The sequence below is a fragment of the Dioscorea cayenensis genome, unplaced genomic scaffold (genome assembly GCF_009730915.1).
Source record: "Dioscorea cayenensis subsp. rotundata cultivar TDr96_F1 unplaced genomic scaffold, TDr96_F1_v2_PseudoChromosome.rev07_lg8_w22 25.fasta BLBR01000075.1, whole genome shotgun sequence".
Lineage (NCBI taxonomy): Eukaryota > Viridiplantae > Streptophyta > Magnoliopsida > Dioscoreales > Dioscoreaceae > Dioscorea > Dioscorea cayenensis.
The window spans coordinates 103,285-119,872 of NW_024086466.1; the positions used below are offsets into that span (position 1 = coordinate 103,285).

The 16,588-nt window shown below is 36.1% G+C and overlaps 3 protein-coding genes across 3 annotated transcripts; 1 reads left to right on the top strand and 2 right to left on the bottom strand.

Annotated features, from left to right (window-relative positions):
* Positions 1 to 2,153: 2,153 nt before the first annotated feature.
* On the top strand, positions 2,154 to 2,799 carry LOC120253398 (zinc finger protein 4-like). Its single transcript, XM_039261738.1, has one exon. The coding sequence runs from the start codon at positions 2,220 to 2,222 to the stop codon at positions 2,706 to 2,708; it is 489 nt and encodes a 162-aa protein (XP_039117672.1). The 5' UTR covers positions 2,154 to 2,219; the 3' UTR covers positions 2,709 to 2,799.
* Positions 2,800 to 3,018: 219 nt separating this feature from the next.
* On the bottom strand, positions 3,019 to 4,852 carry LOC120253397 (cyclin-A3-1-like). The gene is given in 8 exon segments (XM_039261737.1): positions 3,019 to 3,159; positions 3,250 to 3,384; positions 3,468 to 3,617; positions 3,701 to 3,811; positions 3,890 to 3,965; positions 4,065 to 4,297; positions 4,408 to 4,570; positions 4,572 to 4,852. Coding segments are annotated over 8 exon segments (1,092 nt in total). The 5' UTR covers positions 4,724 to 4,852; the 3' UTR covers positions 3,019 to 3,087.
* Positions 4,853 to 14,390: 9,538 nt separating this feature from the next.
* On the bottom strand, positions 14,391 to 15,464 carry LOC120253425 (putative F-box protein At1g19160). The gene has a single exon (XM_039261771.1). The coding sequence runs from the start codon at positions 15,462 to 15,464 to the stop codon at positions 14,391 to 14,393; it is 1,074 nt and encodes a 357-aa protein (XP_039117705.1).
* Between the last annotated feature and the right edge of the window lie 1,124 nt (positions 15,465 to 16,588).

Consider the following 16,588-nt stretch of genomic DNA (forward strand, 5'->3'; position numbering starts at 1 on the left):
TCTTGATTTGCTTTGTTGTGTCTTGTAATGTCTTGCTGATTCAATCCTTTTAATTATTGTTATTATTTCTTAATTTGAGTTCTTAGTTTAGAAAATTAAGGAATTGTATCATTTATCTAAGATGTCCCCATGGCATGCTCCCAAGGACCTCACAAACCCTAGAAAGAGAAGCAGATCTAATGCTTTGCATGAAAGATGGGGAACATCAGTATCCTCAATATATTGTCTTTACATAATAGAGGAACCCATCATAGAACCCTATCATGCACAAACACCAAAAATTAATAACAATTATTATAAATAAATTAAAGAGAATTAACCAAAAATTTAAACATTTCAAAATGAATGATTCCTTAACCCTAAAAAAGAACACTCACAATGAAGTTCAACCACCCTAATCAAATAATTCAAAAGCAAGATCTCTCCACCATAAGATACTCCATCTTTATCCAAAGTTGAGCATGAGCTAAGACTTCCCAACTAGAAACCCTAGATATCTAAGCCTCAGGAAAAGAAAAGATCCCAATATCTACTGAGAATATAAATGAATGAAGAAGCACATGTGGATGAGAAATCATGGCCTCTCTTTCTCATGTGGATGTCCAGTTTGATGAATAACAACACCATGAGCTTTGTGCCTTCTTCTAAGTAAAGGATCCCTGCATCACTGTTGTCAAACACTGTATTATATAGTTCCCCACACACCATAATTTGCTTTGTTAGACACTGACCTTGTCCACTTGTATAGTATGAAAGAAAATAACATATCATAAAAGAACAGCAATGCTTTCAATTATTTAATGGCATCTCCACTTAGTTCCATCTTTGCACATGACCATCTCCTGTAATCCAGTTAGGAAACCTGGACTTGGTTTCTATCTCTCAAAGGGCTTTGAATTCAAAACTATAATGCTGGCAAATATGGTGATTGATGCATCTTGTGTTACAACTGTAGTTGTATGTGTGTGTGCTAAATTTTTTTTTTTTTTTTTCTTTGAAGGATGTGGATAATTATTGATTTCAGATGGAAAAGATAATCACATTCACTTTGATTAAAGAAACATATTGATGGTCAAATTAAGGTTCAAACTAAACAGAGGTGTCATTGTCTCTCATCCACATTTGACTTTGTAGAATTGAAGGCCATTCAGTCATATTCACATGTGGTAAACAATCAAATGTAGTTTACACTTTTCAGTCAGTACATTTGTTGTGAAATATTCCTTTACTTTATTCAAAACAAATGTTTCATGAGATTGCAAGTATTATATATATAAGTTGAGATATAGAAGAAAATAGTATACCTCACTTCAAGTAAACTGAAGCCCAAACTAACCAAACATGTTATTACATGGTGAATAATCAAATATAGTGTCCTATCTTTGTTGTTAAATGTTCTTCTATTCTGTTCAAATCATATGTTTCATGGGATCATAAGTACTTTATGGTCTTAAGGTACAAAAGAATAAAGAGTATATAGCGTTCAGTACAAGTGAAGAAAAAAACCTAATCTAAGATGTTATGATCTTTTCTCAACATCCCACTTATCCCCCACAACTTGGCATTATTTGGAGTCCTTAAGTAAATGGTAAGTAATCAAATGCAATTTTCAGGTTCTGACAGTATGTGTCAATGCAAATAGAGAAACATATTGAGGATTAAACTGAGACTCAAGCTAACCAAGGATGTCATTTTCTTTATTTTCTAAATGACAATGTTATCTCCTCAAACTAGCACAGTTGGAGTCCTTGATTGCATGTTAAGTAACTAAATATAGTTTTCTGTCACAATTGTTATGAAATGCTCTTCAATTTTATTCCAACCAAATGATTCTACAGTACTAATGGTCCCCTGTTGATGTGCTTGCTAGTTAAATCAAAGTTAATGTGAAAGAAGTTTAAGAGGATTGACATCAATACCATTGTAGTTGTAGTGTCAACATTGTATCATACTTTCAAAAAAGAGAAGCATGAGAGTGGGACACACCTGGAGAAGAAAGTGATGAATGGTTACAGTAAACAGTAGACAGCAAACAAGCATTGCCCCTGGAACAGTAAACTCCACAATGTGGACCAATTGAGAAGGTGGACATAAACAGCTGAAACTATTCAAACCACTTACTTCTTCTCTTCCTAATCACTTCTTTTGCACTTGTTCCCTTTATAAGGAGACCAAGTCCGCAATACAAAGTCTTCAGGGATTTCCTCTTTCTCTTCCCAATGGAACATGATCAGAATGAAGAGAATTCAGAAGCATTAATTACCTTGAGCCTTGGGGGGAGCAGCTCAGCAGCAGGGACTGCCTCTTCAAGTACCCAGTTGAAGAACAGCCCACACAAGGTCTTTCCCTGCCACTTCTGCATGAGAAAATTTTACAGTTCACAAGCATTAGGAGGTCATCAGAATGCTCACAAAAGAGAAAGAGGTCAAGCAAAGAGCTTTCACCAGGCTCAGAAGATGATCATGAGTTCAGTCTCACTTGGAGTTCAACCACACTCCTTGATTCACAAGGCTAGTGGTGATAAAAGTACAGCAATGAAGGCTGCAAGATTTGACAAAGCTAATTCCAGCATGGAGTTGAAAAGGCTGCCCCCTTTTGCACTTGAAGAACCTGTTGAATTAACATGGCAAAGAAGCTTTAGCATGAGTTATAAGCCTGAGAAGAAACAACCTGAATCAGAGAAGCTTGATTTGACTCTCAGACTTTGAGAATGTTCATCCTGGTCATCATGTACAGAGTTGCATCTAGTGCTGTCTTTTTGTTTGATTGTCAATCAATAAAAGTATATAACATGTGACATTTTGTTTGAGAAAAACCAAAAAAATATTTCTGATTAGCAACTGTTCTGATGAGTATTATATAACAAGTGCCTCATGGCTGATTTGCAGACAAATTGTTTCTTTCTTTCATTTAGATATACAAGATGATCCACAAGCAGTGAGACACAACAATCAAACAATTAGGTTCTATCTTCTTGTCCTCTCATTGAGATTGAGTCACAAAACAAAGCTCATGGCCATTGAGGTTCAAAATGGCCTTCATGAGCTCCAAAAATGTTCAGCTATCACTTGTTTTCCACATGACAAACTATTCTTTGAAGTCTTCCAAATATGATTCTGGGATTTCAGATGGTGACAACAATGCCGACACACATTTGAACTGTTCAAATAAGGAAAAAAGTTACAATTATATCAATAGCATTTATAACAGTGATTAAAAGCATCCACTCCTTGGAACATTATCTCTTACCTTATGTTGCTTGTATTTCTCTCTTGTGGATGTCAAAGAAGACACTTTCCTATTCAATTGCATATCATGGATGGCTAAGATACATTCTTTAAGCTCAGTAACTGAATATCCTGTGTGATTTTGCATTGCAGTGCTCTGGAGAAACACATAAAAAGTGTCTAAGAATCTCATATGATAAAAAAAACCTAATTTCATATGCTCACATATCTAATTCTTACCCAAGGATGTCTATCAGGATTAATGGTAAATCTCGCAAGAAAAACCGCTGAAGCAGCAACTGCAGATGGCAAATGTCTCACACAACCATAGTCCAGTAAACTCAACTCAGCAAGATAATTACACAGGAACTCCAACTTCAGATTTGGATGCTGCATAACATTTCATTGCTCATTCAGTGTCAATGATCAAGCCCAATATCAATTATATAAATTCATTGGTTAGTGTCACTTACACCATAGTCTTCTTGACACACTGAAATGAATCTCCTGACAAATGTCTTGACTGTAGGATTACCCATCTCAAAATTGAGAAATTTCAGTATATCAGACTCCATTTTCACAACCTACAATCATATATAATCCACATTTAATTTCAGAAAACACTTACAGATTCAAGAGAAGACACAGAAAAGAAGTAATACCTCTTGTTTAGAGTAAGTGTTGTCAGTAATGTAACAGAAATCTTCAACATGAGGAGGGCTTATCTCTTCATACTTCCTGAAAATAACAGCAAAGCAAAACTTTGTTAATCAGATTAGCCCAATCAAACACACACAGACACAAAGAAAAACAAGAGAATGAAGATGAACAACATACGAGGCAATTAGCATGCAGGAAACTCCAAGAAGCTGCAGCATTTGGCGATTAAGAGCATTGGAAGACAAAAACCTATCAATGTATGAGATTGTAAGGTATAAAGTATCAGGAACCAACTTGTACTCCTCTGCCACCTCCACCAACCAATCAACCAAAATGGCTCTCATATTCGCAGTGATATCATTCTGCACTGTTTCAATGAAATTGGCCAATGGTTTCCTCTTGTCCTCCATCTAAAAACCCCCAACAAGATGAACAAACTTCAAATCAAATCCCATTCGAAGGTTGAAACTAAGAAATGAATTCAATCCCATAGAAAAAAGGAAAATCATAAAGCCATTACCTCCATCGATCGGAGATAGAGATGGATATCAGATGCATAATGGGGGCACATCTGGGGATCCTCAGCATCAGACCTAGCAAGCTCCTCCACCGGAACGGTCCCCAAAGGAGGAGCCTTTCTACTCTCCTTCTTCCCTCTACCCTCCCAATCTCCGCTTAGAACGACGAGGCTGGGTCGGATTGACATTGGGAGTAATCGATAGCTCACCGAGCGGCACACGCCTCCTCTTCGCTGGAGTTTGCGAGGCTTCCCCAGAAGCAGCTCGCTTCTTCGCCGCAGCGCGAGTTAGACGGACAGAGTTCTCCTTGTCCGCCATTGCTGAGCAAGAGGAGAAGAGAAGAGGGGGATTATAGAGAGGGATTTGGGAGCAAAGAGGAGGAGGGATTCATGCCGCCATTGTTAAAGCTTTGGTTTTGCTTTCGTTTTTTTGGCTGCGCGCGCGCTGGAGAAGAAGTTTTCGGGTGGGCTTTGAATTTCGAGTTTTAATTAATTTTTATATTACTTTAAAATTTTTAGGTGGAGGGAAACTTGAGTTTTTCTTTTGAACTTTTGAACTTTGAACTCTTTCCCAGTTATTTATTTATTTATTTATTTATTTATTTATTTATTTATTTATTTATTTGGTTTTGAGCTAAATTTCCTTTTATTTATTTTACTTAATTGGGTTATTAACTTATTATTAATTAATTAATGTTTAGAGGTTAATTTGAGGGATTAATGCATAGATGATAGATTGAAATGTTTTATTATTTTTTAATTATTAGTTTTAAAAATTTTCTTAATTGAATGACATTACGTTATCATAAACAAAAATTGGATAATATTCATAGTATGGTTCGAGGAATTAATTAATAGATTGCATTTCTTAATTGAATTTTAATTACTATGTTTGAAAAAGTTGGGGTTTATGTGTCTTTGAATAAACTTTTGTATCAAAATTATTGAGTTTGATTTATGTGCTGTATGTAGTTTTGAAAATTTTAGTTCTTTGTAATTAAATATATAACTGAAATTTCATGTGAAAATTGAGTATTAGTTCGCCTCAATGGTTTGAATTAAAACAAAAAAGTGAACAGGAGCAAAAAAAGGTTTGGAGGGAGGTTTGACGGCATTGAAAATTGTGCATTCTAAATTTGTTTCTCATTTTTTTTTTGTTCATACTATTTAGTTTTAATTTATTTGTTTGAGTTATTATAGACATATGAGTTACATGTTATAATTAATTAATAATAAATATGCTATTTATTAACAAAATATTTTCTATCACATTCGTGCTCATAAAAGTTTCACAGTGAAATCTGTTTTTTTTTTTAATAAAAATAAATAAATCTCTGATTTATTAAATAAAAAAAATAACAAGATACAACCAAAAAAAAGCAACAAAATAATAAGTGTCAGAACAAACAACAGCTCGCATTGGCTCTCACCAAATGTGAAACACACAAAAAAGTAGAAAATAACAAACAAGGAACAAACAAGAAAAATAAGGTAAAGAGAAGGAAAGCAGCTAGGCAGACGAAGTCCACTCTCTGGTTTCACAAGGCTACCTAAACTGTCTAGAGTACCAAACTACTTCGAAGCTGAGTCTTGGTTTGTATTGCCGGTGTGAGCTGTAGTTCTTGCGCTCATGAAATCCAAAAAGCGTTTTATCCTTTAAGAAGCTTCGTTTGGAGTGTGCTGTTGTGAATCTGTAATTGTTAAGAACCGAGATAGTAGCATATTAGCAATTTTAATAATAATCGAATTAAAAGGTAAAGTGATTAAATTAAAAATCCGATTATTTCTTTCTAGCAAAATATTCCAAATAATAGCTCTAGAAATGAAGTCCCAAAGGGGTCATTGTTGGGTTTCTAACAACGGTATCCATGAGGTCCAAATCTTTGAAATTTTTGGTGGAGGTGAGTGAAGTTCTAAGATTTGAAAAACAGATGTCCAAATTCGCTCTGCGTAGTCACATTTAAGAAAAATGTGTTCCATTGTTTCAAATTCTTTGTGACACATCTCACATGTATTAGTGGCATTATGAAAATTGCAACCTTTCTTGAAAAGGTTCATGAGAGTTAGAATTTTGTCGTCCCATGCAAACCAGCAAAACAAGGAGATTTTACTTAGGCACCGAATTTTCCAGAATTGTGAGTATAAAGGGTTGCGAACACCTCCATCTATTAGGAACTTATAAAGGAATTTACAGAGAATGTTCCAATTTTATTCTAGTGTCCAATTGTAAACATCAGCCTGATCATTGGAGCAATCAAGAATTGAAGACAGAAGCTGCGAAAGGTCGTTGAGAGTATTTGTATGAAAGAGTCTCTCTAGAGATGACAGATTTTGAAAGAATTGTCGTATTGTTAACCATGGAAAGATACTATCATTGAAAAGTGCAGGCCATAAATCTTTAGGAGCTCTCCGATTATACCATCTATCAAACCAAAAGAAATTAGTATCACCATTCCTGATAGTCTTAGATAAGCACGAGCTTAACAAGGGTAAGATGGTGTTAATTCCTGCCCAAAAAAAGGATTTGTTCCTTGGCGGGGTGTGGAATAGAATCAAGGGAGTTTCTTATCAAGTAATTTGTGTGGATGATTTTAGCCCAACAACTGGAAGGGTTAAAGGCTATTTTCCACCACCATTTCCCCAGAAGGGTTTTGTTGAACTCTTAGAGATTAAGAATTCCCCAACCGCCCATATTTTGAGGTCTGCAAATCCTATTCCATGCCACCAATCTGATTTTGTTCGAACTCATTTGTATGAAATATGATTTTGAGTTCAACAGAATTAAAGATGTGGTTGAAGTCGGATGTATGATTTTAGAACGACTTAATGATCAACTAATGAGCAAGATTTGATTTTAATGTGATTGACTTATCATTCTCAATAGTGTTTTCATTCACCATTTTTGTTTCTTGGCTAGACGGGCATAATGAACAATTCTTTTTTGAAAGAGTTAAACATGAATCTCTCTTTCTCCAATATTCATTGTGAGGAAGTAAATGAAGCTAATTCAAATGTTTGTGAAACCTCAACTCATTTATCTATTTTACTCTTTGTACTCTTTCCTTGCATTGATCTTCCCTTCATTATCTCTATATATATACACATAGACTTGTTCAATGTGAGTCCTACGGGACCTCCATGTTGAGTTATTTATAATTTATTTGACTCCTGTGGGTCCTAGTTGGTCCCACATGTTTGGTACACTCATACCAAACTACTCCATTTGGTTTAGTCCCACATTGGATATTGAGAGGATCTTTGGAGATTTCTTTCCTAAATTTATGTGTCCAAAAAAGAACCCTAAACACACACTTACTTACTTCATCCTCTCACATCCTCCTTCTCTCAGGTGTGCTCTTTTGCGTACCTGAAAAACCCAAGTGTTATTGTTCTTGGATCCTTTGCCTGAATCTTGTGGGTGTGCTTGGTATACCTCGACACCGAACGTGCTAGGTGACAAGAGTTCTTCCTTCTCGAGTTAATGTATCATGCGCTTAGAGTGAGGCCAAAAAAATCCTACACGAGGGAAGCCAATTCAGCGTTAAGTCAGCGCTTACGCATGCCTACCCCAGGCTGAAAATTTCTAACTATTATTTCTGGATTATTGTCGATTTCATATGCTTGCTGAATTTATATGTTTGATTTCTACAGAAGCAGTTTGTAATATTTGCATATGGATTGTATTTCTTACAATCAAATGTTGAATTGTTGTCTTATATGAAATCTGTTTAGCTGCAACTATATTTCTGTATTTTGAAAGCATATTCTGTAATACTATATTAAATACATATAATACTATAGAATACTATATTCCAGTATGTATACTATTGTGCACTATATTCATGTACACATAAATTTTGTAGAATGTATTTTTATATGTAAAAATTCCTGCATACTTATTCATACATATAATATTGTAGCTTATATTTCCATACATATATTTCTACGATACTATATTTGCAAGCTAAACTCTTGTAAGTTAATTCCTACAATTTGTTTCACTTCTTTAAAAATCTGAAAACGTTAAACTTGCTTGTGCCACATTAATTGGTAGACCTTGAAATTGATTAGCGTACATTACACACACATGGATACACAATCTGATACTTCGTGTAAACCTGTCAAGCTTGACAGTAAGGTGAACTTTAGGAGGTGGAAACATTAGGCTGAATTTTGGTTGTACACCTTAGGAGTATCCACAACCCTTACTCTATCATGTTATTCTGATTTCTCTGATCTTGATCATAGTAGACTTGGCCGATTATCCATCTTGACTGTAGACCAAACCTCTAGCTCATTAGCTCTTAGTAAAACTCCTAAAGAGATCGATTTCTACTGTTGCCATAGAATTCTTAGCATTCTTTCTGATCTTTTTTATGACAAATACTTTGATTATAAGACTGCTAAGGGTATATGGAGTGCCCTGGAAAAGAAGCATGACCCTGAAAAATGCCACTAGGATTAGCCACCTGAGCATAGAGTTTGAGAACTACAAGATGGTAGATGATGTAGAGATGGGAGAATAGATTCATACCTTTCATGACTACTTTAGGGCCATAGAAAAGTGTGGTACCGTGTACACTGAGAGCCACATTGTGCCCATTCTCCTGAACAAACTACCATGTTCTTGGTCAGTCTTTGCAAACAGACTTAGACACAAGATTGATTTCATAGACCTTGTAGTAGTTTACAATACCATTAGAATTGAGGAAGCCAACCGGATCTTCTCTAAGGGTGTAGATTCTCATAAGGCTAGAGTTTATTTAGCTGAACATAGTGGTAGCCCTAATAGTTCTAAAAGCTCTAGGAGTTCACACTCTTCTGATAGAGGTTGCCATGTTTTCCCCTAAAGGGAAACCCTTTAAGGCCAAAGGCAAGCCAACCCACTCTAGTTCTTAAAACTCTTAGCAACCCAAATCTTCTACTCCTAAACCTTTTGAGAAAAGTCTTAAACGTTGTTTTGTTTGTGGTAGGACAAACCATGTTGCTCATGTTGCTTCTTCCGCAAGACTGAACCTGTCAAGAAAAATTCTGGTCCACCCAAACCGCAAGTAAATGTGCTTGAGATGGGTGAACCCTCCTCTGGGACTTTCTTTAGGCCAATGTCTTGCATTCCTTCTGTCAATTTGACTAGTCAAAACCTAGAGTGGTTCCTTGATTCTAGTGCTAACGTCCACATCTATGCTGAACATTTCTGGTTCTCCACTTATCATGTCTCAAGTGGAGGATGTGTGACTCTTGGAAGTGGCTCAGTAGCACACGTGTTAGGCAAAAGACGGATTGATTTGAAGATGACATCTGGAAAAGTTCTCACCTTATTAGATGTTCATCATGTACCCGACATTAGAAAAAATCTTATCAATGGTTCCCTTTTGATTCAGTCTGGTTATAAGATTGTACTTGAGTCAAACCGTCTTATAATCTCTAGAAGTAATCTTTTTGTTGGTAAAGGTTTTGTATCCGATGGTCTGTTCAAACTCAATGTATGTGAACCTTCTAATTTATTGGTTAATGAAAGTTCCGATTATCCTTCTTCTTCTATTGTTTTGAATGTTGAGTCTTGTGATCTTTGGCATGGAATTTTGGGTTATGTGAACTTTGGATCCATTAGAAGGTTGATGAACCTTAAAATGATCCCTAAATCCAAGATTGATCAAGGTTCTAAATGTCAGATCTGTGTTCAAGCCAAACTACTTAAGAAACCTTTTCCTCGAATCACCCGAAACGCTAAACTTCTTTATTTGATCCATATATAGTGATATTTGTGATTCTTGCAGACCTCCTACCAAAGCGGGAAATTGTTATTTAATTATCTTTATTGATGAGCATTTCCGATTCTGTTATACCTACCTAATCAAATCTAAAGATGAATCCCTTAGCAAGTTCATGATTTTAAAAGCCGCAGCTGAGAACCAGCTAGGCAGGACCATTAAGGTTCTTAGGTTTGATAGAGATGGAGAGTATACTTCTAATGCTATGTTTTCATTCTATGAACAGAATGGGATTATACATGAGTTTAGTGCTCCTTACACTCCTGAGTCCAATGGGGTTGCTAAAAGGAAAAACAGGACATTGATGGTCATGGTAAATGCCATGTTATTAAATTATGGTATACCCGAGAACTTGTGGAGGGAGGCTTGCTCTCAGTTTGCTTTATCCCGAGTAAGATTCCTTTTGAGGACCGTAGCATAACACTCTATGAACTTTGTAAAGGAAAAGCCCCACAACTCAACTACTTCAAAGTGTGGGGATATCTAGCTAAGGTCAAGATCCCTGATCTTAGAACTCGGAAGATAGGTCCTAAAACCCTAGATGCAGTGTTTGTAGGGTATGCTCTAGATAACAATGTTGGGAGATTCTTAGTTATTAACTTAGACGTGAGTGAAATAGCTAGAAACACCATCATTGAAACTAGAGATGCTGCCTACTTTGAGAATATCTTCCCTTTGAGATCAGCCTCCAGTCCCACTTCTTCTATACCTCTGACCTCTAGCTCCACTTCTGGATCAGTTCCTCATCCTGTACAAGAACCTAGAAGAAGCAAAAGAGGTAGAGTGGAAAGGAACCTAGGTGATGATTTTGTCATCTTCATGATTGAGGATACTCCTACCACTTATCAGGAGGTTATGGCTTCCGTTGATTCAGTTTTCTGGAAAGAAGCTATAGATGATGAGTACCACACCTAGATACTTACTTCCCTGCCTCCTAGGAGTAAACCTTTGGGTTGTAGATGGGTCTTCAGGAAGAATTTGAGACATGATGGATCCATTGAAAAGTTAAAGGCCAGGTGAGTTGCAAAAGAGTTCAGACAGAAAGAGGGATCAACTTGATTACTTTGACACCTACACACTAGTTGCTTGTACCACCACTATTAGGATTCTTGTAGCACTTGCCTCTGCTTTCAGTTTGAAATCCATCAGATGGATGTAAAGACTGCTTTCCTGAATGGTGATTTAGAGGAAGAAATTTACATGGAGAAACTTGAAGGCTTTGTTGTCCTCAGACAAGAGCACAAGGTCTGCAAACTTGAATAATCTCTTCATGGATTGAAGCAAGCCCCTAAGCAGTGGCATGCCAAGTTTGACTCTACAATCATCTCTTATGGATTTGTTGTAAACAACTATATCAAGTGTGTTTATAGTAAATTAGTAGATGGCAAATGTGTTATTGTGTACTTGTATGTTGATTATTTGCATATTTTTGCTTATGATCTTGATCTTGTCTGTGATGTCAAGAACTTTCTGAGCAATAAGGTTGATATGAAAGATCTAGGAGAAGCTGATGTTGTCCTAGTAATCAAGCTTAATTACAAGATCAGTATATGGCATCACGTTATCCCAATCTCATTATATTGAGAAAGCGTTGGAAAAATACCGATATCTGGATTGCAAATCTATTGCTACACCTTTTGATCTTAGTGTACACCTTAAGAAGAACAAAGGTAAACCTGTGAATTAGGATCTCTATACTTAGATCATAGGATCCCTGATGTATCTGTCGAACAAAACTAGACGTGACATTGCATATTCTATATCTAGATTGAGTAGATATACTAGTAACCCTAATCAAGAACACTGGTTTGCTCTTGAGAGGGTTCTCAGATTCCTAAAAAGCTCTATGTCTTTTGGATTGAGGTATTCTGGATTCCCTAGTATGGTAGAGGGATATGCAGATGCTAGCTAGATATCTGACTCAGTGGATCTTAAATCAACCTCAGTCCAAGTATTCTTACTTGGTGGAGGAACTGTCTAATGGAAATCTACTAAGCAGAAGCTCAATGCTAAGAACACCATGGAAGTTGAATTGATTGCGCTTGATTCTACATGTATGAAGGTTGAGTGGATTAGAAATTTTCTTTATTAGATTTCAGTTATGTCTTCTCCTATGCCTCGTATTGCTATACATTGTGATCCTAAATCTGCTATTGAATTGTGCAAGCATGAAATTACTAATGATAAAATGAACATGCATATGTGGATACTCCACAAGTCAGTTTGGAGACATTTGAAGCACAACGTTATGAGCATTGATTACATAAAGTCAAAGCTAAATCTAGAAGATTGCCTAACAAAAGGCTTATCGAGGCAGGTGATATTCGAGGCATTGAGGGGAATTTGGCTTAGCCCATAAAGGTCAATACCAATAGTGACCTTGTTTCTTTGAATGGAGATTGCATGATAGAAGTTCAAGGGGAAGCTATTGATTGGTTGACTGGGAGAGCACCCTACACATATTTGAGATATGTATATTTTATTTCCCCATTCCTATGACGTGCGCTCTCATATAGTGGTGTAAAGGTTGAGCATAGCTCTTAATATGATCAAAAGCTAGTTAAACGAGATATTCCACTACAGATATCTTTAGAGATCTCACCAATGTGGAAATAGCTGTCAGGCTGCAACTATGAGAGTTAGCAGACTAGCTCTCTAATTATTTCCATGAAATGATATTGAGCACATGGCCAATAACATGCCAACCTTGTTTAACCAAGTGCAATCACGAGATCATCATTAAAGTTGAATTCTTATTCAAGGAGTTGTAGTTCAAGAACTCAGTTCACTACTGTCTTTATCAGTTGGAAACTCTAATGAAAGGTTAGGGTTAAAGTCTTTAAAGACAACTTATCTTGATCGAGTGAAAACCCAAGGTTCAAGCTGTTCATTCCTTCATTATTCTTTTGATAATTTCTTCTGATTATCTTCTGAGATTCCTTGTTGCATTTGTTGTTGTTGTTGTTGTTGTTGTTGTTGTTGTTGTTCATACTTAGGTTTTGAGTGTAGTGGGGTATTATTAGATGTGGGTCCTGCGGGGCTTACTTGTTGAGCTATTTATAATTTATTTGGCTCCCGTGGGTTCTAGTTGGTCCCACATGTTTGGTACACTCAAACCAAACTACTCCATTTGGTTTAGTCCCACATTGGATATTGAGAGGATCTTTGGAGATTTCTTTCCTATATATATGTGGCTAACCAATAACCCTAATCACACACTTACTTCATCCTCTCACATTCTCCTTCTCCCGGGTGTGCTCTTTTGCGTACTTGGAAAACCCAAGTGTTATTGTTCTTGGGTCATTTGCTTGAATCTTGTGGGTGTGCTTGGTATACCTTGATGCTGCAAGTGCTATGTGACGAGAGTTCTTCCTTCCCGGGTTAGTGTATCATGTGCTTGGAGTGAGGCCAAAAAAATTCTACACAAGAGAGCCCAATTCAACGTTAGGGCAGTGCTTACGCACGCCTACCCTAGACTGAAAATTTTTAATTATTATTTATGGATTATTGCTGATTTTATATGCTTGCTAAATTTATATGTTTGATTTGTACATAAGTAGTTTGTAGTATTTACATACGGATTGTATTTCCTACAAGACTTTCTCCATCACATTGATGACCAACATATTACTCTTCTTTAATTGCATCCCCCTTTTGCCTGCTTTCCATGTTTGCATCTTTGTGCGCACGCGCGCACACACACACATTTATACATATATGCGCATGCGTAAGCATTGAATAAACTAGGAAATAAACGCTTGGCCCCTTCTAGGCAAATCTCTCGGTTGTCTTTGCAACCCCTGCCTCTCTTATCATTGAGTAGTCATTTAGGAGTCTCAACTAGTGATTTGGGTTATTTCCTTCTCGAAAATGAAGCTTATCCCCATCATCTCGCTAGTTGACCTTAACCCCTGTTATTCTAAGGTCATGTCTAGTATTTAGAGTTTGCCTCGAATTGGTATAGCTCTTGCAACCTACACCGAACATTGATCTTAGAAAGCATGGATTGTCGGAGAATTGATCAATTTATTGGAGAGTTTAAAATGGGTCCAGGAAGAATGAGAAAAATACAATAATAATCCTTCAAATAAAAAGAGTTCAATCTTTCATAAAATTATTACTTCAACTTGAAACTTTCACAAATTTATACAATAAACATGTCCAAAACAAGTGACCATTTGGAAAATATGATAAGAAAAACACGATCATGCACCATTAATTCTTATTTTCCAAAACATCCTGACCAAAGAAAGGAGAGAAAACTAAAACCCACTGCATAGTCCTCTGGCTCAATTCACAAACCTCCTTCAATTCACCATTGCTCATCTTGCAAGACATGATCTTATCTTTCATCCTCAGGAAAACAATGTCCATGTCTGGATGAAAAGGCAGCAAATGATCAAACACAAGCTCCAACCCAATACTATACTTCAACACCCACTCACTTTTCTCATAGTCCTTGAGCATCCATATCTTAATCCCCTTCTTCTCTTTCAAAGCTAAATGCAAGCTCCCTTCAGACTTCCCAATGACTTCTTTCATCATCATTGATTTAGCCTCAGGCATCTCAATAACCTTATCACAAACCATGCTCTCAAGATCAATGCAAACCATATGTTTCGTGCCGGCAACCATATATATGATGCCATTCAAGTATACTCTGCATAGTTTCCTACAACCATCCATGTGAACAATGCGATACAAATACGTCAGGATATTATCTTTGGCCGACACTTGAATCTTGGTCCAACTATTTGTTTGAGAGGAGAATTTGTCGACCTCAACACAAAGAGATTCTTGCTTAAGTTGAAGTCGAACAAGAGTGAAGTAAGGCGATACGTTTGGATCGAAAGCAAGGTAAAGGGAGTTGTAGGTGGAAAGCTTCAGGTTGGGAAGAAGAGTCCAGCTTCGAGCCGTGGGATTGCATACACAAACATCGGGGGATAATGAATATGGTGTGTCCCAGAAACGGCAAAGAAGCAAACCGTTGCAGGAGTCGAGAATTTGAATGTTCCCGGGATAAGAAAGGAAGCTCAGTACAGTATCAATGAAGCCATGGTTGTAGCTTGGTACGGAGATATATCCATTGTTAATGTTCCAGCTTTTATCTCTGAAATGATATAAGAGGCCGGTCATGGTTGGCGGCCGTTGAGCTTGGAAGTAGGTGTCGGAAATAAGATTGTGCCATGCTTTTGTAACACAGAGAAACCGGCAAAGAGATTTGGTAGGTAACCGAGAGAGGATGTTGATCAGTATATCATCTGTTAAATTTTTCGCGGTGTGAGACATCCTTCCTATTTCTGTTGTAAGTATTAATTTTTGCAGAAATGAAAGCCTTATTTATGGTCCATGAAATGTAATTAGAACAAGAATGTGATACATATATCTGACAAATGTATGAGTTTTTAATAAGTTAAACAAGAAGCCTAGCATTCAAGCAAATGTATATAACTCCAAGAACTAGAAGACCAGGTTTGCCATCAATATGATAGAAAGTTTATCAATTATAAAATGAAGGAAAGATAAATTTTAAGCAAGAAACTCAGTCCACAAAGCTTCATATTGATGGCTAATATTGTTCTTTAGTATTTGGAGTATATATTAATATTATAGCTTTGTTTAAAAGCTAAACTTCATGTGTAGTTTATTAAAAATAGATTCATTTGTTTGATGTTTTAATGAGTTTTTGAGAATTTAATTGAAGTAGGAATATTTATGAAAAGTAAAGGGAATGTTTATAAATATATTTGCCATATCATGGCCCTCTTGTAAATGCCATCACCATTATATGTAGCTCCATTAGTTTGATAAAATCTATGAGTTTCTGCAATAAGTTAGAAAAAAGACAACTCAATTCAATTTGTTATTTTAGACAATAGAACAATTCAATTTATCCCATCACACTTAGTCAATTTGGATTTCCAGACTTTGAAAAAGAAGTCACCAAGAAGAAATAAATCATCAACATCCTCATGATCATAACCTTCTAATTTTCAGGAGCAGCAGCAGTAAAGACAGTTAAAAAAAAAAGGTGATCACCAATGAGCACTTATTGAAATAATCTATTAAATAAATATCGAAAATTGCAAATCAAATCTTTATAAAGACATCAATTAAGGCAAAACAATTGAGGTCATAGTAAAATTGTAATATAAAGATCTGATGTATGTTTTCCTCCTTCTACCTCTCAGTGTTCCTTTTCTTATCAGTTTTTTTAAAGGAAAATCCATGGTCAAAAGCAGCATGAATCATAAATTTCATGAGCTTAACTTTATCAAACCTTCATCATAATCAAGTATAAAGTAAAAGATCCAATCCAACATTTGATGTAAATAAACGAATTGATGCACAAACAAAATATATTGTAACAATATATTTGCAAAATGAAGTTTCTATGCAAAACGAGACATGCT

Bases quoted from the DNA above. Each gene is read 5' to 3' on its own strand.
- LOC120253398 (XM_039261738.1), top strand. From the start codon at position 2,220: ATGGAACATGATCAGAATGAAGAGAATTCAGAAGCATTAATTACCTTG.
- LOC120253425 (XM_039261771.1), bottom strand. From the start codon at position 15,464: ATGTCTCACACCGCGAAAAATTTAACAGATGATATACTGATCAACATC.